The sequence below is a fragment of the Nelumbo nucifera genome, chromosome 2, assembly GCF_055504915.1.
Source record: "Nelumbo nucifera cultivar China Antique chromosome 2, China Antique-T2T, whole genome shotgun sequence".
NCBI lineage: Eukaryota > Viridiplantae > Streptophyta > Magnoliopsida > Proteales > Nelumbonaceae > Nelumbo > Nelumbo nucifera.
This window is the reverse complement of record NC_142650.1, coordinates 91,656,915-91,683,530: the sequence shown is the minus strand read 5'-3', so window position 1 is coordinate 91,683,530 and position 26,616 is coordinate 91,656,915. Positions and strand designations below refer to the sequence as shown.

The following is a 26,616-nucleotide window of genomic DNA, read 5'->3' as shown; positions in this document are numbered from 1 at the left end:
TTTCGAATTGGCTTTTAGTTATTTCGATTAAAACCAAATTTTAATAATGTATATACTATATTATATACATTATAACATATAATAAATAATATACATTACAAAAGAAAATTTCATTATATTATATATTAATATAAATAATATTATATATTATATATTGCATATGATATACAAAAGTTCAGTTTATTTGGTTAACCAAATTAACCAAAACCCTAAAAAAAAAAACAAACCAAAATTTTCAGTTTGGTTTTAACCGAATTATGCTCATCCCTATAATAGATGTGCCCAAAATTGTTTTGTATTTTTTGTATTATTCTATTTTTAAAATTTTATTTTTAATTATACATCATGAGTTAACCCATTTGACCTGAAGGGTTGAACCACTAACCCACCTCCTAGATAGGAAAATTGTTTCATTTCCCATCAGTTTTAAGTTGTATATTTAGTGTTAATCATTAATAAAATTATGTCTATCCTATCATACTTATTTTTTTAATATGACAAATATATAATAATATAATTGTGTCCATTTTTTTTCAAAATTTCTTTATTTTCTATATTTTTGTATTTCTAAATTTTTATTATTTATTTATGACATCATAGAATTATCCATTTGACCCAAATGGTTAAATTACTTACCCACCACCTAGATGGAAAAATATGATTTCATTTCTAAGTTTATTTTAAAAATATCAAATTTCACTGTATTAATAATAATTGTGTATAGATTTATTAGTAAAATTTAATATTGAGAAACAAAAGTATTAATGTTGAATTCAATGAGAGAGGATGTGATTTATTTAATGACTTAAATGTGAGACTTAATGAGAGGTAATTGAATGTATTTCATAGTATTATTTTAATTACATTTTCTACTCAAAGGTGAGCCAAATTCAAGAGAACGAGTATTTTAGTAAAGAAAAATTTCAGAAGCCAACACCTTATTCACGCTTTTATAAGTAATAATATACATCATTATAATTGTAATAGCATTAAAATGTCAATTTTTTTCTCCATGGGGTAACTCAACAAGGGATGTCCATCCCCTCAAACCCATAAATCCCCCAACCCTGGGGCAGGCGGGATTTGATCTGAAGTCTCCTGCCTTACCAACCCGTCAGTTGACACCTTAGTGGTTTGTGTTCACATTTTTTTTTTCAAAATACAATTAATGCACCATGGATTTTGTCTTGATTAAAATATACATATAAATTTAAGGAAATCAATCCAAATTATGCTGATGCTCAAGAATACTATAGCTATTATAATTTATAAATGGGATTTTTTATCTAAAACTCACCCCACATTTCTTGGATTCTCTTAAACCTGCCCTAACTTACCTCTAAAGACCCCCCTTGTCTTTTAACAGAAAATTTATCTGACAAGGGTCTCTAGATATCCAAAGCTCAAGGCTAATGTAAAAAACTAAAAAAAAAATACAGAGTTATCAAAAATCAAGGGTAAGCTTAAAAAATACTAGAAAAGGAAGAGAGTTTTAAATAAAAACCCTTTACAAAAAAGTAGTTTAGAAGTTAAAACCGTTTAGCTTTCAACAATTTGTCGTAACTTGGCAAATATAGGCGTTTAGGGTTTAAATCATGGTTTTCAAAATCGACTGGACCGGAAAAATTGGAACCGGTCAAGTGACTGGTTCCGTTTTTCCCCAAAACCAGATTTTTGCCAAAAATGTTGATAAGTATCGAAAACGCTATGTGTATTGGAAAGACAAATTTAAGAGACGTATCGGGATACACCTTGGATACGCATGGATACGGACAAAAAATTAAGATATGCATGGAAACACATGGAAATGCTATAAATACTCTAATAAATCATAAATAAACATTAATATCACTAAATATAAGACATAAATGAGCTATTTATGCATAAAAATAACATGTTTTAGTGGGTTTTATGAAAAAAAAAACAAATTTTAATCAATAAACGGGAAGTCGGGAACAGAAACATACTATCTAATTATGGACATTATAGATCAAGTAATTATTTTGCATGTTTTATTCTAATTTTTTAAAAACTAAATAATTATTTATTTTTATTCAAATAATTATTTTGCATGTTTTATTATAAAAATTAAATTAAAATTAATAAAAGTAAATATGTAACAAAAACTTGAATGGATTTATGGACATAATAGATGAAATAATTATTTTGCATATTTTATTCTAAATTTTAAAAATAAATAAATATCAATGTTTTAAAACATAGAGGTGTTCCACTACCTAGAGGCATGATGCATAGTTCAGAATGCAAGAGGCGTAGGCCTCTTGAACACAAGGAGGTGAAAGCTTCCTTAAGAGGAGGAAGGAGGAAGGGGGGATTTCATGTTTTTTTCTGTCTTTAATAAAAATCTTTTACAATAAGAACAATAATGATGCATAACAATTGTTAAAAGGGGGGTCTTGTCGAAGCGGAGGCGCCGAAGTGGAGCAAGACCCCCCTAACTCAAAAAAATAAATTGGGTTACATCAAAAAAGGGGACGGGGGTCTGGGGGCGCCCCCCAATCGAAGGGGCAGGGGGCAAACCACTTTCTTTCCCCTAATATTTTCTAACATTGGCTGAAAATGTAAAAGAAATTTGAAAAAACATATTTATTTTCTCTCTTTTTTTCACAACCTTGAAAAACTTATTGAATCTTGCAAATTTATAGATGTTTTGGCAAATTTTCACACGATTTGAGTCTTTAGAAAGGTTAAAAAGCTTTTTGAAGGGTTTGGGAAAGAAAGAGGGCTTTTGAAATGGGTTTAGAAGCCCTCTTTCGAAGGGAGTTTTATTTGCGATTCCGCCACAGTAAAATTGTACTGTATCGGTTGATATGCTACTGTATCAGTAGCGTATCGACTGATACGGTGCCAAAACACACTAATACTCAATGATACGAGCACGATACAGCATCGATACAACGAATAGATACGACACATTCAATTTGGTACCATGTACCATGCCGAACACTTGCCGAAACGATACGTATCGACCGATACGGGTCGATACGTGACGAAATTTTGAACCTTGGTCAACAAACCACTGACCTGGGCGGTTGAACCGTTCGAACCGTTCAATGGTTTTGACCATTATTTATTTATTTATTATTTTTTTGTCAGAACAAGTCGACTATTCGGTTCGAATCGTTAGACCATTTGACCCGGGAATCGGACCCCTGACCGGTTCGTTCTCCTGGTCGATTTCAAAATCCTTGGTTTAAATGCCTTCACATGCATATATATAATTTTTACAATGGGGAATTCAAATGTAGTCAAATGGTTTAGATTATTGGGTTTTAGACTTTTTATGCAATGGGTACGTACAACCCAACCCATTTTAATTCTATTTAATGGGTCATTTTATTCAAATTCAACCCGCTAAGACAAAAAAAAAATCACTTCAGCTATTAAGGAACTTGCAACTCTTCTTAATTAGGGTTATAACCAGGTTGAATTCAGATCAGATCCCACTAGGCTTGTTCATTTGCTCAGACATCTAACATCTGAAAGTGCAATAATTACATTAAGAGGTATATTGGTATTGGTGAACTTTTTTTTCCTCTGAACTCTGAATGCAGAGAATGTTCTGAATTCTGAAAATTGTCAAATGTCCATTTTAACCCCATATATGAGAACTTTTGTTTGCTTTTCGATGGCATCATTAGAAAACAAAAAATTGTAAAATTCCACTTTAAGAGATAAGAGATAAGAGGCATCGAACACCCATTTTCCTTTTAAAGTTACAAGACTCCTCTTAAGAGATAAGAATTAAGAGGAAACGAACACGTATCTAAACCCAATCAAAACATTAAGCTCAATTTGGCATGAGTACAAATACAAATATGTATAGTGCAAATACATATAAAATATTACAAAATACAAGGTTTTATTATATCCTACATATTCATATTTGTAATTTCCAAACTGAACCTTAAATCCAAAATTTGATATATCAAACTTATATTGGATTCGGATTTAATCCAAGTCCAACTTATTGTACTTAAAATAAAGAAAAAATAGAAAAATTGCTTTTTTAACTTATATAGTAAGTTTATATAAATATGAATTATTAAATTTATTAGTACTAAGCTTTATATAATTGTATATAATATCATATATATACACATAAAATAATATTATTAATTAGACTTGGATTTTAATCAAATCAGATAGGTTAAATCCACATATGATCTAATTATTAATTGGATGTAAGTTCTAACATTGAAATCAAGGACAATCGGATCAGATGTGGAAGCAGGTATTAGACATTTAGACTCCATTGACAGCCCTATTCTGAATCACTGAAGAGATAATGCAACAAGTCATTCAGTTCAGTCACTAGGCTGTAATTAAACAGTACCAAAGATGTAAAACTGTTGATGTAACATAACGTTGGACTTCATTAGTAGGAATTAAAGATCAATGTGTAAAACCTTTCCAGTGAATCCACAACTTTTTGAAACATGACATTGAAAGCTCAAACCACATTTCCATGCCTGATGACTACACCATGTTGAATGTATTTGCTCGGTAGCGACCAGAGAAACAGAAAAATTGTTCATTCTCAGAACCAGATAAAGAGAACTTCCGAGCAAATTCTGGTGCAACAGTAAAATTGTTCTAGATAAGGTAACTTTACATATTCTCTAGTATCTATAGCTGAACTTAAAAGTTGATATACACAGCCATACAAGTCAGAGATTCATCCGAACTGCAAACCAAGATAGGCATTAAACAACACAGCGGTAAGTAACATGTGAACCAGTAATTTCACCACTGTAGATAACTTTTACCACTTGCCCCTTCTCAAGTCCATAGTATCGAGCAATTGCATCACTCTGTAGCATTCTAGGCATCTGCAGAGCACCTATCAAATATCAGTTTGAGCAGTTATATATCATAAATATGAATCGAATAAACCAATCTTTTTCAAAACCTGTCGTATCTTTAATTTCTCACACAGAACCAGGAAACAACTTTAAATTTCTTTCCATATAAAAAAATCTGAGTGACAAAGGATTCACTATTTCAGTTCGATTCTGTTACCATAGAGATATTTTCAAGGCCGTTTCAAACATAATTTTCAAGGTTCCAAGGCAAGGCTAGGCGACAGGAGGCACCATGTCACCTAGTTGCTGCCACCTAGGTGATAGATTTTTTTTTCTTCTTTTTTGAATAAAAACTATGAATCCTAGGGTAATTTCTTAGGTTCTATAGCAAGCAGCAACCATCTTTCACTATTAAGAATATATAAGTATCCAAGAGCTGCATGTAAAAACTATCTTGGCCATTAAGCAAGGTGACCCTTCATGAGTGCCCTCCTTATTACCCAGTGTTTCAAAAACCGACCAGGAGGCAGAACCGTTTTTGCCTCCGGGTCACGGGTCACAGGTTCGACCAGGCGGGTCAGATGGGTCAGACCATGCCACATCAGCCATATGAAAATTCAAATATATATGTGTGTGTGTGTGTGTGCAGTGAAAATTTGATGCATTTCAGGGTATGCGCCTCGCCTAAGTCCTAGGCGCAGCCCTTTGAAAAGGCACACGCTTGGTGCACCTGATGCGCCTTGCGCCTCATCCCAGGCGTGCTCCTTTTGAAAATTTGATGCTTTTTTGCTTTTTTTGAACATAGCAACTGGGCCGGGGCTCCGCTACCAAACCCCCGTACCACGCCCCTCGAGGCAAGCCCAAACAAGTCCACTTTAGGTCTAAAATTCTTAGTTTTCACACAAAAAATAATGATTTTATAGTTTTAATTGCTTTTTAAGAAGACATTTTATTATGATAAAATGTTGTTCATTCATTCATCCTAATATAATGTCTTCTTAAAAAGCAATTAAAACTATAAAATCATTATTTTTTGTGTGAAAACTAAGAATTTAAGACCTAACATGAACTTGTTTGGGCTTGCCTCGAGGGGCATGGCACAAAGGTGGCTTGTAGAATCAGGAATGTAATATGTTTTATATTACATTAGCCACTTGAAATAATGCAACTGAGTGAAAAAAGATATTAGAGGTTTGACATGCTTGAAAATGTTTTATATGTTTGATTTTATTTTTAAATTCTCATTTGAATATGCTTTACATCTTATGTTTATGTATTTTAATTTTAGATAATAGGTTTTCTAAAACATTATTTTAAAATTTAAGTTTATATTTTTATTAATATTATGTTTAATATTTTTTTTTGGCATTTGTTTTTGAATTTTCTGACTTTTTTTTATTTTTAGCATGTTTTTTTATTTTGCGCCTTGCTTCAAAAAGGCGTGAGCCTCGCCTTGCGCCTCAGGCGCAACTTGACCCCTGTGCCTTGTGGTTTTAAAACTGTGTGTGTGTGTATTGATATGTATAAACATGTATTTTATCAATAAATAATGTATAATTATGTTTTACATGTAATATATGAAATGTTTTATATTTAATTTATATTTTTTTAATTCAGTTGTAAATTTTTTAATTGTAAAAAAATATTAAAAATTGCAATTTGAGGCCAAAAAAGGGTTTTTTGGAAAAAATAATGGGGGAGGCACCTTGGGACGCATAGATTTCAAAAAGTTACCCAAAACCAAAAAAAATCACCTCAATCGAACACCGGATGCAAAGTTATGGCCTCTTGAAGTTTGCATACACAGTTAGTATGCAACCTGCAACCCGCTCAGTGGGTCGAATGGATCAACGGTCCAACTGTCTAGGTCAGACGTATTTGACGAAGTCAACAGTTTTTTGACCTTTTCTGGGTTTTACTCAAACCAGACCTAGAATCTTGACCGGGTGACGGTTCGAGCGGTTCAACCAGCCAGGTCAACAATGGGTTGAAAACACTGCCTAGGCATCACCTTGACAACTATGTTTTCAAAGTCACACTAAGCTAGAGATGGTTAATATTGTGTATGACCCTTTTTACTTTTTTATGGCCAAAGCAAAATGATAAATAGAGTACAAACTTGTTGATGATTCAAAGTAATGAAAGACTTGTCCCCCCCCCCCCCCACACACACACAACAAAACACAGTTTGGTGTAAAGGACAAGATTGACAATTCTGAAGCACAAATGACTTCTTTACAGCAGTAAACGAATGGTTTTGAAACTCTATCTTAACAGGAGTAATGGTGAACCTTGAAGAATTCCACTTCGATTATTAAATGGAGTGGGAAAACAACCTTTGAGATTCAAAAATGAACAAAACAACCGGTAAAGAAGAATCATGATCTAATCAAAAGAGTACATTGGCTTCTTTGTCCGACACTACTAAGATTGGGTGTCTGCTCTTGCAATATATATTTCCACAATGAAAGCACAGCACACTGCCTAAATTCTCTTCAATTGTAGAATCGATATTATGAAAGAATCAAGAAAAAGTTGCATATGTGCTTCTGTATTTGAAACCAAAGTAGCACTGCAAAAATAATTTAAGAAACTCGTTCTTCACATCTCAGATAACATGCAACTTTCATAAACAGGGTTGAATAGAAACATTGACCTGCTTGTCCTCCAGGCTGTACTTATTTAGTATCTTTTCTTTCTCTTCTGGAGTCAGAATTTCATGCTTTGGTTTCAAAACATGTTTTGTAATATTGATCAATAAGTCAGTAATCTGCAAAAGAAAACAAGCCATAATTAGAACATACTAACTCAATAGAGCTTGAAAAGGAAAGAAGGGTGAAAAGGGTGGGGGCACAAGGTCAAAAGCATACAAGGCTGATATAAGCATATACCTAATTTTAAAGGTAAGAGAACCAAAAAGTACTCTTTAAATCTAAAGAAGCCAAGAACAAAAAGAGAGAACTCATCTTTTCTTCTTGTTAATTATTTTTTATCAGTAACAGAAACTTTATTAATATGTGACAAAGGACATTTAGAAACAGCTCAATGTTGACAAGCAAAATTGGCACAAATTTCCTACCAGGACCAGGCAGTCCAACAAAACTTTGTTTACTACGTCCCTGGCTAGCATATCTGCTAGGTTGTTTGCTGACCTGGGAATCCATTTGAACGAGTGCCGAGTGGTTCATTGTGGATATCAGTAGCTGGATCTCTTTTATGATCTTATCCTTTTTTAGTAAACCTCTTTATCATCTTATCAAATGACTTGGGTTCCACAAACCTTGATCTTCAGATGTAAACCATCCAATCACAATTTGGAAGTTACCTTCAATGGAAAAATCAGTTCAGCACATTTCTCTACTCAGTCTGAGACCATTGGGAAGTGCTAATATTTCAACTTTCAAAGTCCTCCAGCTGGTATGCAAGTAATTTAGCAGAAGCCATCAAAGTTGAGCTTCAGTTTACAGATTTCTGGCTTTTCCCAATTCCCACTGTATCAGAGAGGGTTGTCTTCTTGGTTTGTGACTTCCTACTGTCTCCCAACCTGAGGATGGTGTCCATTGAAATCCCCTGGAATTCTTTTCTTGTTGTTAAGTTAAACAATGTCTTATCTTTATAGATAGGTTTTTTGTGAAAGTGTGATTGTGTGAAGCTCCCACTTTCTTTTTTCTTTTTAATTATTAACCATGATTTAGATGATCTTTTCTCATTGTATGATAGAAATGATCTTTATTCATGAAGATGCTAAAAAGGAAGACTGGTTCCCTGCAACCAAGAGAATTTTGAAAGAGAGAAAAGAACAAGACTGAACAAATATCATGGTAATACAACTCGAAAATAACACAGAAAGTAACCTCCCTGGCCTCTTGCCCCCAAATACAGTAAGAGAAGAAGTTTCTTTCATAGTTGACCTGTTCATGCGCTGGGCTTCAGGATCAGGTTTACACACTCAGGCTTGGAGCCAGCCCATGAACAGGTCGATTTCCTAGGGATTTCCTTCAATACAGAAATAGATCACAAAAATCTGACAATTATCTCCCCAAAGGCCTCCTAATATCTGAAGGACCACGATTATCAAATGAGCACTGCTGAAATGGGGTATTTTATGCTTCAGCTATAGTGCAGGGGTATTATTGTCATTGTACTATTATATTATGTCACACTAATAACATATTATGTTGCAACAGTGGGACCCTCCAACACCTGATTTCATCAAGCTGAATGTTGACAGGAGCAGTATTGGTAATCCAGGCCCTTCCGGAATAGGAGGTGTGCTAAGAAATGACGGGAGAAATCTTGGAACTGTTCTCGGGACCAATTGGGGAAGGGAATTCCATAAGAGCTGAGCTTGAGGCAGTTCTATATGGTTTACAAAAGGTAATGGAGTTAGGCATTCGGAAATTGATAATCGAAGGGGACTCTAAAGTGATCCTAAGCTGGCTGAGAGGAGAGGAAAGGAGTCCTTGGTGGTTCAGAAATGAAATCAAAAAATTCAGAAATCTGTCAAAAGATATGCAAACTTTAATCCGGTGGGTTCCAAGATCGGCAAACAATTTAGCAGATCAATTAGCAAAGCAAGGGGTTAGAAGAGAACAGACTTTTTGGGCTTGGTTGTACTCCTAAATAGCAAATTTCTGGGTTTGTCTTTCTGTTTTTTCTCCTGTTTTTTCAAGGGTAGCCGAGGCTACTCTCCATTGTAAATTTCTTCTATTGCAATAAAGCTTTCTCTGATTTTACTGATAAAAAAATAACATTACAGTGGGGGATGCCACCAAACCCCCAAGATTCTTCTATTCTTTTCTTCTCCTGTTTTACTCCTCTCTTCTCTCTCTTCATCCTTATTACATGGTATCAGAGCACTTTTCAAGGTGATATGAACTCTGTTTTTGAACTCCACCTAGAGAGTAGATTGAAGGGCTGATCACCTGAATTGCAGAGGAAGGCTTAGAAGATCTCAGACTGGTCTAAACTCTATTTTTTCTCTTCCTCTTGATATTTCTTGGTCACTAAACCAATAAACATTGGTAGTGGTGACTGTTCTGTGATGATGGGAGTGTAGAAACCCATTATTCATCCAAGAAATCCGGATCATGTGATGTTCTGGGTGCTGGGTGTATATCTGATGTTTCCTCTTCATCTTGGAGTGTTTGATAGGTCTGGGAACTAAGCCTGATGCAAGTGGATCACTCCAAGGAAACCTAGAAACCTGTAAAAGCTGCAGTGAGTAATTTTTTGTGCTGTTTCATAGATTGAGATTGGTTCCATCCCTGTCTTTTGGCCTGTTTAGCCTCTCGGGTGGTAGGAAGAAATCTGTAAATGAGTACAGCAGATTTCCTTCAAGATGGTGAAGGTTTTTTGTGATACCCAAGATCTGAATTGATGTTTCCTGGTGGACTCGAGTGTTCTGTGTGAGCTACAGATGCTGTTTTTTCTTTTTGTTTGGCATTAGAGTGAGTGTGGGATTGCTGTTACTTGCTGTTTAGCATTACAGAAAGTGTGACTGTTGATTGGATGTAGTTTGTGTGGATTGTTTTATGATGTGCACCATTTTTTGTTATTGGAGCCTGTGTAAGCCACTGGTTGTATATTCTTATTGGTGGACTGAGTTATTTATCAGTGTTTACTTAATTTGGTATTATGGCAATTGAAGATTCAGCTACATTTGGTATCACTTCCACCCCCTCTTATAGTTAGTAACAGCATGGAGATTGGAGAGCATTAATTTCCCTGTAGCCATTACCCCCCTACATGGATGCAACTACTCGGAGTAGTCCAAAGGTGTAAAACTGTTCATAAGGAGGGAAGCTCGGATACTTGGATGGTGAGAACAAAGGAAACTGAAGGAACAACAACTGGTGTGGGGCCTTTCTTTTGATAAATGAATAATGATTTTATTACTTAAGGAAGTAAGTATACATTCACCCCTAAGAAGAGGCACGAGATGTTACCTCCCCTTAGAGATGAGAACATAACCACACTCTTAACAGGATACAATCATAAGGTGGCCCAAAATAATTCAGCCCTTGAGACCCCTTGTTTAGCCAAAGAATCAGTCAGCGTTTGTTGATCTGCTAACCCACTGAAAACTGACTGACATGTTTCTTGTGAGCCACTTAACTTTCTTGAGAAGATCCCTGTATCCCCAGAATACTATATCTGAATTCAACAGCCATCCCATTACCACTTTAGAGTCTCCCTCAACTATCAAATTTTCCACTCCTAGTTGGTTAGCAACCTGTATTCCTTTTACCACAGCCAGTATCTCAGCCCTTGTGGAATCGCCAAATCCTACTAGACCTGAAAATAGGGATAGGATGTTGCTGTCCTTATCTCTTAAGGTCCCTCCTATCCCCAAGGGTCCTGGATTACCTTGACTGCTCTCATCAAAATTCAGCTTTACCATGCCCTCTGTAGGAGGTCTCCAAACTGCCTTTGATCTATTCTTTTTGGAGGCTGTGGAAGCCACCTCTACCCAACTTTTCCGAAGATCATCAAAAGAGTAATCCCTAAACAAATCTGAAGTTTTCAGCCAAAGAATTGTTGTCCTTGTCAAAATACATTCCTTTACTTCTTCAATGCTTCTTTCCTTTTCTTGGAATATTCTAGCATTCCTTTCCTCCCAAATAGTCCACAAAGTGGCTGCTTTAATGCACTTCCACATTAGTTTCCCTCTCTTAGTTGACCACCCAAAAGTAGATGGATCAAAAAGTAGATTTACTTCAGAGGGCAAATTCCACCTGCACCCAAATAACATAAAGACCCAATTCCAAATATTAGCAGCAAAGGAACAAGATAACACCAAGCGGTAGCAATCCTCATCATGTTCTTTACACAAACTACACCAATTTGGGGACAAACAAAGATAAGGTCTCTTCTTTTGCATATTAGCTATAATGTTGATCTTACCATAGAAAGTTTCCCAACAAAAAACTACTTTTTTTTTAAAAGAACAACTCATCAGAACTTTTACAAAGATCATTAAAAATTCTAGGGCTGTCAATGGTACACGAAAATCTGAGACCCGATCCGACATCCGATCCGATTATCTTGGATTCAGATGATGTATATATGTAATCGGATCGGATTCAGATGTTACAATCTACATCCGATTAATAATCAGATCGGATTCGGATTTGACCCCATCCGGTCTGATTAAAATCCAAATCCAATTATAATATAACATTTATTAATTTTAATATATAACTTTATATAATTATATTTAAAATTATAAAAATATATTTTATATATTATATTATATGTGAATTTATGTATATAATAAATTTAGTGTGTTATATTTATATTAAATTATTATATATAAAGGTTAAAAATAAATAAAATTTTCAATATTTCTAATATTTTAGAAAATTTGTAGCGGAGCCAGATTAAATCCGAATCCAATCCGAGTCCGTTAGGATTCGGATTCGAATCCGAGTCTTTAAATCCGATCGGATTCAGATGTATGCTATCAGTAATCGGATCGGATGCGGAATTTTCTGCATCCGATCCGATTACAGCCCTATAAAATTCTATTGTTCCTCTCAAACCAAATAGTGCTGATCACTGCCGCTGGAATGGTCCTCCAGATGATTTTTGCTCTTTTTGATAGACCCGGAATATACCAACTGAGAAGAAGTTCCCGAATCGATCCTGGCATCACCTAGTTAATGCCCACCACATGCAAGAAATGAGACCAAATCCTCCAAGAAAAAGAGCAATGAATACATAAGTGATCCATGGACTCTTCCATTTGACCACAAATCCCACAATTTAGGTTATCCAAAGTGATTCCTCTTCTCATCAAACTGCTTCTTGTTAGACATTTGTTTAGGGTGGCAGCCCAAACTAGGAAATTGACTTTGGAAGGGGTAGAAGGAATCCAGATTTGTTTAGATGGGAAAACAGAGTCTCCTGTAGCAGTTAGACCCTCCGCAAAGGATTTAACTAAGAAGTTTCCATTAGCCTTCCATTTCCAGATCCAAATATCATTTACTTGGGGATTGAAGATGAAATTATTCAGGCAGCTAAGGAGGCTCATTACTTCCTCCACCTCCCAGTCCTGAAAAGTTCTATAGAAGTTAGGCTTCCAGACCACTTCCCCTCTCATTAGCTCAAAAGATTCAGCCACTGTAGCCTCTTTGTTCTCAGCCACTGAAAAAATAAGAGGGAACTTTTCCTCTAAAGTTGTTTCATCATGCCACCTATCCTTCCAGAATCTAATTCTGTCCCCCTTTCCCATCTGAAAGCCCACACCCTTCAGAAAACTCGGGAGCACTTTCATTATAGCCTTCCACAAAGAGCATCTATAGGAAGGAAGGTTAATTGCAGTTGTCCAACCCCCCCGGCTGAAGGCCATACTTTGCAGCAATGAGCCTTCTCCACCAACTGTTTTCTTCTATGCCAAATCTCCATAAGCACTTCCTCATTAGAGCAGTGTTAAAAGTTCAGTTTTCTTAGACCCAAACCACCTGAACTACGTGGAGTACAAATCTGATCCCAGGCCACCAAGTGAAAATTCTTCTCATCTTCCCAGCCTTTCCATAAAATATCTCTTTGCAATATTTTCAATTCTCTTAGCCACTCTACTCAGAATAGGAAAGAGGGAAAGATAATCAGTAGGAAGGTTTGCAAGTGTACTTTTAATCAAAGTCACTCTTCCCCCTTTGGAAAGGTATTTTGTCTTCCCATTCACCAATTTTCTTTCCATTCTTTCTACAACAGGCTCCCAAATTGTTGAGGATGAGCTTTTTGCACCCAGATGAAGACCAAGAATAGCTAGTCAGGAGGTTATCTATTTTACATCCCAGTACTTCCTTCCATTCTTCCAGCCCCTCAATTTTGCCCACCGGAATGATAGAATATTTTCTTAAGTTCATCTTCAGACTAGTTACTACCTCGAACCAGCTGAAATTCCCAATTAAAGTTTCCAGCTGAGAGAAGGAAGCACCAATGAAGCATAAAGTATCATCAGCAAAGTGAAGAACTATTACCCTCTCACCACCCTGAATTATCTCAAAACCCTCTCATAGGCCTGCCTGACTCGCATGGTTGATGAATTGGGTCAGCACCTCCATAATACATAGAAAAAGCAGAGGTGACAGGGGGTCACCTTGGCGGATGCCCCTTGAATTTTTGAAGAAACCAGAGGACTTTCCATTAATTAGAACAGAAAATTTGGGGGAAGAAACACATACCTTCATCCAGTTTCTCCACTTCTGACCATAATTCATTTTTCCAGAATGAAGTTCAAACATCGCCAGTTCACATGGTCATAGGCTTTCTCAAGGTCAATCTTACATAACAAACCTGGTTCTCCTTCCCTCCTTCTAGAGTCTATTACTTCATTCGCCACCAAAACACTGTCCAGAATTTGTCTTCCGCCAACAAACGCACATTGATTTTCTGAAATTACAGATCCCAACACCTTTTTAAATCTCTCTGCAAGCACCTTTGCAAGAAGTTTATAAAAACTATGCTGCAGGCTTATCGGTCTGAAATCTTTGAGGTTGGTTGCTCCTTCTATCTTAGGGATCAAAGTAATGAACGTAGTATTCAGACTCCTTACCAGAGATGCAGAATCATGAAAATCTTGGAAAGCCTTCAAGATATCATCCTGAATGATATTACAACATTTCTTATAGAACAAATTTGTTAGCCCGTCTGGCCCCGGGGATTTATCTGCATCCATCCTCTTGACAGCTTCCAATATCTCCTCTTCAGAGAAAGGCCTCTCCACCTCCCTTTTTTGACTATTGTTAAGGGTCCTGTACTGAACCCCATCTGGCAGAGGCCGGCGCAACCAAGGATCCTTGAAGAGAATTTTGTAAAAATTGGTGGCAATTGACTGAATATTAATCATTTGACCCCCTATCTGCCCTTCATGTTCCAACCTACTTATGTTGTTAACTCTGTGTCTGACATTTGCCATTCTGTGAAAGAACATGGAGTTTTTGTCTCCCACCTTCAGCCATTGTATCTTGGACTTTTGACGCTGGCGTATTTCATCTTTGTAGGCAAGTCTATCAAAGATAATCTTCGTACCCTCTCTCTTTCTCCTCTCCTCTTCCGAAAGACGCCTCTGTTCTTCAAGATTATCCATTTCCTTAATCACATTCAAGCATCTCTTCTTTTTGAGTTCTGCAGATTGAGCTTTTCCTACCTTCCAACTCTTTATGACAGATTTCAGTTTTCCCAGTTTCTTAGCGAGAACGAAGGAGCTTGTACCATCCACCTGAGTTTCCTTCCAGCTTGCTTCAATTAAGTTTAGCAAATCCTCTTCTCCAAGCCAACTGTTATCAAGCCTGAATGGAGCATGTTTGTTTACCTGTCTGCTAAACACCAGTTTAATCAGACAGTGATCAGATAGAGGCCGTGGAAGAGCCTCTTGCTTAGTTCCCGGGAAAGAATCCTCCCATGTGGATGAGATTAAAAATCTATCTAACTTAACCAAAATAGGATCTTCCTGGTTATTTGACCAAGTAAATTGTGCACCTGAAAGAGGCAGATCCACCAGTTCAAAGTTGTTCACGAAATCTGAGAAATCCCTCATGGCTCTAGTACTTCGAGTGTTTCCTTTCTTTTCTTCAAGAAATCTGATGACATTGAAGTCGCCGCCAATCACCCAAGGGACTGTGATGTTATTTCTCAATTCTGCCAGCTCCTCCCAGAAGATTTGTTTCTCCCTATCTGCATTTGGTCCGTACACATTTGTAACTTGATAGCATTGACCCCCTTGTAACTCAAACATTACAGTTACAGAGAAATCCCCCACAGTGTGAGAGATCTTATTAAATTTTAAGAGATTCCACATTATCAAGATACCCCCAGCACTCCCCACTGCTGGTTTCCCCACCCATTTCACCTCCCCTTCCCCCCAAATACTTCAAATTATACCTGCATTAACCCTCTCTAGTTTTGATTCTTGAATAAGAACTACCCCTGCCCTCTCCCTTTTTAAAACATCACTCATCACCATTCTTCTTCTCCCTGACCCCAAGCCTCTCACATTCCAAGAAAGGAATTTCAGATCCATCAAAATTTAAAAAAAAAAAAAACAAAAAACTTTCTTAATTCTTCCTCCCTTCTTTTTCACTCCTTCCCTCTCTATCACCCCTCTCCACTAAGCCCCACGAAAGACACATGGATTCTTTGACATTCTTTCCTTTCCCTCCTCCTTTCTTCACATTTCCTTTCCCCTTCTCCAAAATCCTCCTCTCAATTCCTTCCAAGTAATCTATCATTTCCAATTCCAGACCTTCTATCGAAACACCCAAAAACTTACACAGACTCAGTAATTTCAACATTACCCAAATTTAGGATTCTTCCAACCATTTGTTCTTTTCTTCCATTGAGGTACTAGTTTCCTCCTGAAGGTTACATTCTGCCTTTCTCTGCTCTTTATTCACTCCCAGAGGTTGTGAGCACGAGCCACTTCCATGTTGATAGAAAGAGGTTTGGCTAACATCCTTCTCTGTGAGTATCCATTGGACAGTTTCCCCCACTCACCTCTCAAGGTTCAACAAGAGGATTTTCCCCCATTTCGCTCTTCTTTTCTTTCTCTGCAGTCTCTTCCTCCATTCTGTCTACGCTTGCTCCCTGGACTGAATCTTCACCGCCTTGGTTCACCACCCTTTTCATAGCCCTTCGAGGACTAAGGTTCTGATTCGTCGAGGACTGGGCTTTTGTTTCCCAGCTTTTAATTGTTTTGCTCCTGGATTCTATTGTATCTGATATCCTATTGCGCCTCTCCCACACCAATGGCCCAATCCTGAACAAATCATTATCCAACCCCTGCATATCCCTTTCAACTAATGGACACCCATTCTGTTCATCCGGGTTTGGATCGTGGGTCCCCACCCACCTTTGTTTAGTTTGTGGGGCCTTATACTGGGTGTCAGAGGAATCCTTCCCTGACATCATCTTTAAGCTATTTTTCTCCCGCAATTTTCCTTGAGGTTGGCATGTTTAAGTCATCTGGCTTTGGTTCAGGCCAGACACCCAACTCATAAAGGCAGTCTTTTATCAGGCTTTTCAGAGCAATTAAAGCTTGTTCCTCTTCATTTCCCAAGTGTGAACTTTGTTTTAGAAGATTCTTTCTTAAATCAATCCCACCATTGGATTAGCCATCCTGACTTTGTATCTGAGGCCTACCTTGGTTCCTGTGGTCCCTTTTTCCAGTCAATTGGTCTTCCATACACCCCGTATCCAGCATAGTTTTCCTCATCTCTTTCTTCCTTCCTTCCGGCGACTTTCCGATCACCGATTTATTTTCATCATAATTAATAATATTCAATTTTGACGTTTCCGAGCCACCAAACTCCTTTAATTATTGGCTTCCGAACTTCTCCTCTTCTAATCTCCTTCTCAAGCTAGCACTAGGCCAGTTATCCTTCCAAAGCCAGACTGAAAACATAACTGCACCTACCGCTATCTCCACCTTCTCCGGAATAGTACCCCCCTCCTTCACTCTAATTGTTACCCACTCGCAGGTTCGAAGTTCCTCCGGCGTGTCGTCAGTTCCGAGAAAGCCTCCACAGAGGTCCCCTAAGGCTTTCATCATGCTTGGATGCCATAGCATCAATGGCAGTTCAAACGCTCTGACCCAAGTTTCTTCTAGATGGTCTTCTTCACCTTCAAACTCAGGAAAGTAACATCCTGAGTAAGAAGCATGGAGTTGTTGCCAAGTCTAGTGATGAAACAGAATACTGGGTTATGGCACATGGGTTGTAGAAGTGTTGTGGATTAAGAATCTGCTAGGGGAACTTGGATTTGCAATTAATGGTCCAATATCTCTTCATTGTGACAATAAAGCAACTATCAACATTGCTACAAATCCAGTTCCTCATGACGGACTAAGCATATTGACTATTGAGGTTGATGAACATTTCATTTGAGAAATGCTTGAAAAGGGTGAAGCTTGCACTCCCTATGTTAGTACTAAGGATCAATTCGTGGATGTACTTACAAAGAGTCAAAACACTATGCAACACAATGATTTATCTTGCAAGTTGTGCCTGTTTGATATTTATGGCCCAACTTGAGGGGGAGTGTTGTAATGTGTGCTTATTTGTGTAAGGGCTTTGGTACAATCTAGTTCAATATAGAATCAAAGAAGGGGGAGAGAGAGAGAGAGAGAGAGAGAGAAGAGAGAGAAATGAATAGAAAATTGAGAGGCAAAAGTTGGGCTGGCGGCACCCCCTTTCTTATTTGTATTAGGATGACAGCATCATTACACAATAGTAGATGAAGGGACATAATTGCCCTTATACACAAATAAGTACACGTTACAACAAGCACCAAAATCAACCTTTAGCATCTGCCCATTATTGCCTTTAATCCTTGCTTTTGTCTTTCTCACTAAGGAGAGATCATCATTCTTCCTTTGTCATGCTCTCTTCCTAGGTTGAGGATGATTAACACCACTTTGAGGGTATGGGTTATCATCCATACCCAATCACTACCATACACCTTAGCTTGTTTAACCACTTCACAAGGCACCATCTCAGCTCTACACAACCCACATCCAAGAAGTTTCAGTCAAGGTTTCACCAAAATAGCATATGTTACTAGAGTTAACCTAGAAAAGCATGCATCATATCAGCATACATGATCCTCTAGACTTACCAATCAACAACAACAATAATAATGGTAACGACACAAACTTGTCAACAATATCCAAAGCATATACCTTATAGTATACATTATCCTATAGACTTACAAATCAACAAGAACAACAACAATAATATAGGCATCCATTATTTACATTTGAATATGAATTAATAAGTCTCCCAAGTCTGTTGTCTATTTACTTCCAGAGGAAGCCATTGGTGTACTAATCTGCCATTATTCAAAATCAAATCCAACACACAGATGTTGGCAGTTTTTTCAACAGTCAATATACCAATAAATACTTGGTTTACTTCAAAAATGTAAAAAACAATGACATTAAGCTAAGGCCTAGGTGGGGAAAAAATGCAGAACCTAAATACGGAAGAGGTATACAAAAAAAAAAAAATGTTATGAGGTAACTTACTTGGAAAAATTCAACTTTACAAGGGAATTGTTCAACTTCCTTCCGTGCTTGGGGCAATATTTCGCTTTGCAAGATCAAGATCACCCGGGTGGGCCAGGAAAGTTCCTCTTTCCCAGTAATCTGGTTCCTGATCCCACGTGCAATCCTGACGTTTATCTTATCAGTTCCACAAAAGACCACCAGAATCTGCAATTGAATTGATGATTTGTATCACTTAAATAAAAAATAGGGATGACCCCAAGATATATTTTATAATGCGAGCTCCAAACAGGAGTACTTAAAGGTAAACATAATTCAAGGTAAAGAAGCCTAATTTTTTGCAATAGGAACTTTCTTCACTAAAACAAAACTTGATTACTGATTTACCTTGCATGCTTTATGGAGTAGCTCCTTTGAAACCCTAAAGTGATTCTAGGTCTCACTGAAATGATTCTTAGGGATTTTATATTGCTTCTCTCTCTATTATGTATTATTTTCTTCAAGCCTTAACAACTATTACATACATCTAAGATCCAATAGGAATGAATTCAAGTGGGAATATTATAGGATCTTGACAAGAGATGTATAAAATTTCAAAATTCTAACGCTTCTTAGACTTCTCCACTTTCTCTCCAAAACTCCTGTCATTCTCCTTGGAACTCGTACACAAACTGTTGAGGCTACCAATCTGATTAGGATTCACTCCACATAACTCAATACTTAAGCCTACAATACTTCAGCACAAAATTCCCTCTAAAACTCAAGTTATTTAAGTCTCTCACTTTCTCTCTCTGGAGAAAACGTGAAATTTCTGAGATTCAAACCAGAATCTCAATTGAACCTAACCTGCTCATCCTAAACACCCTTCCTAAAACCCTATACTATCCATAATCTCCAACTAATTCCCTTCAATTAAAAAGGAAAGATCAAAAAGGATCTTGGGAGATGGAGAGTTGTATCCATGTATATATTCATCTGAGTATTTGTATATATGCATCATGGCAACACATAGCTGCTTCACATGACTCTTTAACTTTTCATATAGCATTCTCTCCAAGAAAACCAAGACACCAACAAAAAGCAAATAATGTCATTTCTGCTTGCAACTAAATCCATGCCAGCCAAGTCCAATACAATCATGTAAAGTCCTAAAAATCACTCAAGATACCCCCTTGGGTTTCCTATTTTCAAGAGAAAATTCAACTCTCTAAACCATCCAAATCCAAATCAAATGTCTTCTAAGAATTATAGAACAAAGCCATCCAATCTCCTGAACCCGGTAACTTTCAAACAACCATACATCATCATCATCCATGCCTTATCCCAACTATATGGGGTCGCCTACATGACTTTTGTTTTGTCAATCCGTTCTATTTAAATCATATCCATTGTTAAGTTATTAGTACTTAAATAATTTCTTAATTCTTACTACCCGTATCCTCTTTGGTCTACCCCAACCTCTTTTAGAACATTAAATCACTTCTTTTAATTGGCACAATTGGTGGTCTTCTATGCATGTGTCCACACCATCTTAGTCTTTGCTCTCTCATTTTATCACCTATTGGAGTTTCTCCTAAGTTCCTATGGATAACTTTATTTCTAATCCTATCCTTTCTATTTTTTCCATTATCCATCTTAGCATTCACATTCCTGCCACATTCATTTTCTGGACATGTTTCTTGACTGCCCAACACTCTACTCATACAACATAATTAGCCTTACAACTGTTTTATATAATTTTCCTTTTAATCTAAGTGGTATTCGCCTATCACATAAAAGTCTAGATGCACCCCTCCATTTTGCCCATCCTACTCTAATTCTTTGGTTGGCATCCTCCTCACTCTCTCCCTTGTTATAAATTATTGAACCAAGGTACCGGAAATGGTTACATTGAGTTTTCTCTTGGTCTCTAACCCTAAGTGTATCATGATTTACCGGAAATGGTTACTTTTAAAACCTCTTGTTTCTAAGCCATTTGTCTGTAAACTTAATTTTACATTTAATCCTTCATTAGTCTCATCGATTAAAAGTTAAAACAATATCATTCGAAAACAACATAACACGCACCATGAACCTTCTCCCGAATATAGTCAATTCATCAAAGGGCTAAGTGCTGAACCTTGGTGAAGACCCATAGTAACTTTCAAACAACCATATATACAACCTTAAAGCTACACAGAGATAATAATAATAACAGAAATAGAACTTATATCATACCTTCTGGGAAGGATCAGAGAGGAGCGAAGCGGAGACCCGGATGCGTTCGAGGTCTGGTTTTTGGCCGTAGGTGGAACGGAACTCCTGGAGGGAGCAATCGATTTCAGAGTCTGGGATGTCGTAACCTCTGTCCCTCAGCATCTCCAACACAGTCCTTCGAGCCAAGTAGTATCTGTGGCTCTCTACGCTCCCATCGTCCACCAAGCAGCATATGCAACTCTTCCCTTCTCCATTGTTCGCTTCCATGTTTCTCTTTCCTCTGAATTGGAGGGAAATGTGTACCTACGCCTTGCCAGTTACCAGCGTGCAGAGAAAGCGAAAGGGAAAATAAAATTACAACTTTGCGCGCGTAGCTCTGGATTTGTACAGCCTTTGAAGTTCGCAGCTTTCCTTCTCCATGGATTTGTACAGCAAAGGCTGCGCACTCCGTGAATCCGAGGCGGGGTGATCATGGGCCGGGCCTGAGATATTGGAGTCCGGATCTTCTGCCCACAGCTTCCTACCCACATCCCTGCCCACGTCACTAATTCCGGACACATGTCTAATAACATGTGCCTCTTCTTTACATGTGCAGAATTGCATATGAAGTAAAGAGAATGTAATGGGACGGACATTAAGTCCATCCTATCAAAACCCAGATTTCACCCATTAACCCAATTAATATTTTTACTTAAAAAAAATTACTTTCCCCTTCCCAACAACCCAAATAGTGTTTCATTCTCTTCATTCATTCTATAAAGGTACTATTCCAAGAAACTTCACAAGCAACCACCAATTGGCAACCGAGAACCAGTAACTGGCAACCAACAACCGGTGACGTGCTCACCGGCATCTTATTCTCTCCGTACTCCACCAATTAACCTTATTTTTCTATTCTCCACAACGTCTTGTTCTAAGAGATCTCACCGGTATCCGGGATCCAGCAATCGAGGACATGCTCACCGACATCCTATTCTATGCATACTCCTCCTCCATCGCTTAGCCTTGTTTTTCTTATCTCCAACAATAGTGTGTCATCTTCTCAAGTACAAGAAGAAAACTCCCGATGGTTAATCAACTTCAAATGGTATGTGAGTTTCTGCTTTTTTTTTTATTATTCTTCAACTCTAATAGAAAATTAGAAATATATATTTATTCTTGACTATGACCTAAAAGAGCTTAGGAAGATGATTCTTTAATAAAATATTTGTCTACTCTCCATTATGACATAGAAGAGCTTAACATTAAAGACTATTTATTTAATCTTTAACAAAATATTTGATGATTGTTTAATAAAACTAATGTTACGGGGGTTTCAATTTTGAATTTAATAAAATATTTGATTCATTAATTATTGTATCTAGTTTTAGTTTTATGCATCTGTAAATATATTTGAAATTTTGGGTGGACAAAATACATATTTACTTTAATTTTCCCCTTTATTCAAATGGTGTGGGCATTCTTTAATGTGAACCGTTTCTTTTATGAGTTCTAATCAAACCAAAACCTGTATGACTTAAAAATAAATTGGTTCTTAAAAAATTGCAGAAAAACATATTCGTAGTTGTATATGTGTATTTAAATTTGTTTTGAAATTGGAAATCAAAAAGTGACATTAAATTTATAGTTTGAAAACATGTTTTCATTTAATCATCTATTATCACGTTTCATAAATTATATAACTTCACTCCAAAATAAAAACAAAAGTGTTAATGCTGTAAAACACTATTATACCCAAAACTCCTATTGTACAATTTTAATCTTAAAAATGTTACTTGTTTAACAATTCGGTATTCTAGTATTTTAACAATTAAAATTCTTTCATGTTTAACAGGATAAAAAAAGGATAGAGGGTGGCCCACACTTTGTGCGGAAGTTGGTTTTTGATCTAGATGGAAATGAACCAGAAAAGATTGATGTTACCAATGATTTAAATGAGGTAAATGTTTTACCTACTATAGATGAGTCAATAAAAAATGTTGATGATTTGCCTAAATTTGAAGAAAATAAGGGTTTTGATGCAAATATACAATATAAACTCAAAGAAAAATCATCATTCATTCCTGAAAAGTTGACTCTAAAGGTTGGCATGAGTTTTAAAATAGTAGAGGAAGCTTATGATTTTTATAATAAATATGTTGGGGAAGTGGGCTTTAGTGCTCGAAAAGCTAATAGAGTACTGTGCCAAAGGACTGGTAAAGTAAGATTCAACAAGTTTTGTTGTTCTAGAGAAGGGAAGCATGTTGCAGATAAATGCAATCTTATTGTTAAGAAACCCCGAGCAAAGACAAGATGTGGTTGTATGACAGTTATGAAGATAAATCAACGAGATGATGGTAGATATTATGTGATTGGTTTTAATGAGAATCATAACCATTTCGTTACAATTCTCAAAGAAAGATTTCTAAGGTACAGAGTAATCAAGCTATAATGGCAGATGAATTAAGAATAGCTCCCAAAGCATCAATGAAATTGATGGCAAATGAAGTTGGTGGGTATGAAAATATTGGGTTTACTTTTGTAGATTTGAAAAATTATTTACGCTCATATCGGACTGGAAAATGGAAAGAGGGGAGGTAGGTGGTATTCTACAACATTTTGAAAACAAACAATCACAAGACCCTTCTTTTGTGTATGCAGTACAATTGGATCAAGCTGAGTTAGTTACTAATTTGTTTTGGGTAGATGCACAAATGATACTGGACTATGGTCATTTTGGTGATGTGGTATGCTTTGACACAACATATCGAACAAATAAGGAAAATCAACCATTTGCACTATTTGTAGGGGTTAATAATTATAGGCAAACAATTATTTTTTGTGATGCATTATTATATGATGAATCTGCAAATACATTTGAATGGTTATTTCAAGTTTTTGTCAAAACAATGGGTAGAAAAAAACCAAAAACAATTCTAACTGATGATGATGCAACTATGGCAAAGGCTATTAATTTAGTGTTGCCAGAATCACATCATCGATTATGTGTTTGGCATATGTTTTAGAATGCTGCAAAACACCTTTGTGGTGTTTTTCAAAAATCTAAGACATTCTCCAAGGATTTTAGTACTTGTGCGTATGAATGTGAGGATGTGGAGGAATTTGAAAATTCATGGAAGAGTATGATCAATAAGTATGAATTTCAGGACAATGATTGGTTGCAAAAACTATACAACAAAAGACATAAATGGGCTTTAGTGTTTGGACACCAATCTTTTTCTACTGGCATGAGCACAACACAATGAAGTGGGAGTATGATCAGTTTTCTAAAAAAGTATCTCAATATTAAGCATGATTTGGGAAGATTCCTTAGGCACTTTGAAAGAATGGTTGCTGATAGGCGTTATGAAAATCTAAAAGCTGAATTTGTAACAACACAGAGCATCCCTACCTTTGCATCACGATTGGGAAGATTGAAGAATGTTGCCCTTATATATACACCTCAAATTTCTTTCTATGTTTCATAATGAAGTATTGGAACAACTGAATTGCAACATTGAAGGTGATCATGTGGTGTCTGAAACAATAACTATGTATATAATCAGTGTGTTTGGTACATCTCGTCAATACAATGTTACTTTTGATGCAACAAATGATTCAGTTAAAGTTTGAATTTGTTGGGATCTTATGTAGGCATGCATTGAAGATACTTGATTATAGACGCATAAAAATGATACCCTCATGCTATAAATTGAGAAGATGGACCATTAATGCGAGGGTGACCACATCATCTCATATCTCAACTCATTATTCTGATGAAATTACAAGAATGGCTATACGTAGAAAACAAATGTTTCATATGCTTAGCCAAATCGTAAATAGAACTACATGTAGTGAAGAGGCTTACAAGATAGTTATGGAGTGTGGAGAAAAACTTTTTAGTGATGTGTCTGCGTGTTTACAGCAGACAACATTTAATCAATCATCTATTGCAACTGAGAGGGAGCTGAAAATAATAACACTAGCTCTCCTTGCATAAATCTTAATGGTGCACATAACAATGCTAGTAGTAATGATGTTGGTTTTGTAGAAGGTGGGATATCAAAATAGGTAGAAGGATTTAAGCACAATGTGACCACCATGCGTTCTTTAAAGAGGCCAAAGAATGCTTTGGAAAAAGCATTTGCAAAGAAAACAAGACGGAAGAAGGACCAATCTAATGAAAAATGCTCTATACAGGTATTATTTTTAATTTATCTACTAAATTTATTTAAATAAATATTAAATATTAATTTAACATTTTTTGTCATGCAAGAAGCTAAAGATGGGTGGAATGTGTCTAAGGGGAATATGACAGATGTACAAAACTTTGACCAAACTCTCTCATATACCCAGGTATTAAAGATTGATAATTACTTCTTTAAAATTTGATATTTCTAGTATTAATATTTTTTTATTTAAAATTCTTATAATATAGGAATCAAGGTTTGTGGATAATAGGGAGAATATTACAAGTACAAGTGATCCAAATAATACCATTCTCTCTTATACAAAGGATTTGCAAAATTTTTATATTATGACTTCAACATTTCAAGTAATTGACTCAAATCATACATACTTTAACTTAATTTACTTTAAAGATAACAAAATTTTTAAGAGTTTTATTATATGTTTTTATCATAGCCACCAATTTATTTACTGCATAGGCATTCTAACTCTTTTGTCCATGATATTAATATACAGGATTCATTTGTTCATGATCATTGTGTACAAGTAAGTGGTGTATATGGATTTTCTTAACACAATTTTTTATAATATAATTTCCCTTCACATTTGTTGATTTCTTTTTATAGGGAGATGTGCCAGGCAAAGTTTTTAGAGAACCCATTATGGCGGATCTCATTTGAATAGGTGATAATCTCTGCATTGAAAGAATTATGATCCAAATTATGTTTTGCATCATTAAAAAAGATAAAATTATATTTTTTCAGGCCTCATCAGACATTGGACCATATCATGCAATGGACTTATACCAGTTCTAAGAAAACTGAGTCACAAATTTTCTCACATTTTCAAACAGGTATACTCTCAATTGTATTGATATAGCTAGCTTGATGAATTTAACTTATATGTCTTTGTTGAATTGTATCAATTAGGGAGGGTGGGGTTTTCTCTTTCTCATTTTTAATGATCCTACAGGTTGACCTTTAATCAGCTTATTTACATTTTCTTATCTAATTTCATTTTTGTTTTCAGGTATGCTTGGATTTTGGATTTTGTCTTCATAGCCAATCATGGAACGGATTTCAGAGTTCATGGATGGAAATTTAGTATAGATTAAATGTCTAATTTATTCATAGTCATGTAATAAAGTATTATTTATAATTTAGTGATCAACCCACTATGCCATTTAGAAATTAAGGAATTTACAATAAACAATCAACTTAATGACATATTTACTAGAAAGATAAATCAATTGTTATTCAATGCATTCATTATCACATTGGCCCTTAGTTGCATTGATTGAGTCAACAATCGGTTCTATTACAATTATTATTCATCTCTATGCTCACCAATTTTTAATCTTTTACTTAGAAGGAGAAACTAATTCAAATAGAAGTTTTTGGTTCACCAGACCTAACGTGC

General features: G+C 36.1%; 1 protein-coding gene and 1 long non-coding RNA gene across 9 annotated transcripts; one reads left to right on the top strand and one right to left on the bottom strand.

Annotated features, from left to right (window-relative positions):
- Positions 1-4,379: 4,379 nt before the first annotated feature.
- Positions 4,380-21,425, bottom strand: LOC104590192 (DNA-directed RNA polymerases IV and V subunit 5B-like). Its single transcript, XM_010248750.3, has 4 exons — positions 21,052-21,425; positions 18,856-19,041; positions 7,483-7,596; positions 4,380-4,853 (listed from the first exon to the last, which is right to left on the bottom strand). The coding sequence occupies exons 1-4, from the start codon at positions 21,295-21,297 to the stop codon at positions 4,728-4,730; spliced, it is 672 nt and encodes a 223-aa protein (XP_010247052.1). The 5' UTR covers positions 21,298-21,425; the 3' UTR covers positions 4,380-4,727.
- Positions 21,426-21,748: 323 nt separating this feature from the next.
- LOC109114194 (uncharacterized) lies at positions 21,749-26,459 on the top strand. Of its 8 annotated transcripts, none has more exons than XR_016081828.1 (9): positions 21,749-22,117; positions 22,865-22,969; positions 25,061-25,209; positions 25,289-25,365; positions 25,448-25,564; positions 25,714-25,743; positions 25,824-25,881; positions 25,962-26,050; positions 26,227-26,459. It is a non-coding gene; the product is annotated as an uncharacterized LOC109114194 (long non-coding RNA). The 8 variants fall into 8 exon arrangements; XR_016081826.1 differs by having other exon boundaries at positions 21,755-22,117; positions 25,286-25,365; XR_016081831.1 differs by lacking the exon at positions 25,061-25,209 and having other exon boundaries at positions 21,756-22,117.
- Positions 26,460-26,616: the final 157 nt, after the last annotated feature.

Coding starts and splice junctions, on each gene's coding strand:
- LOC104590192 (XM_010248750.3), bottom strand. CDS start 21,297: ATGGAAGCGAACAATGGAGAAGGGAAGAGTTGCATATGCTGCTTGGTG. Junction 7,597..18,855: donor GTAAAGTTGAATTTTTCCAA/GTAAGTTACCTC, acceptor TTTCTTTTGCAG/ATTACTGACTTATTGATCAA. Junction 4,854..7,482: donor ACAGCCTGGAGGACAAGCAG/GTCAATGTTTCT, acceptor GGTGCTCTGCAG/ATGCCTAGAATGCTACAGAG.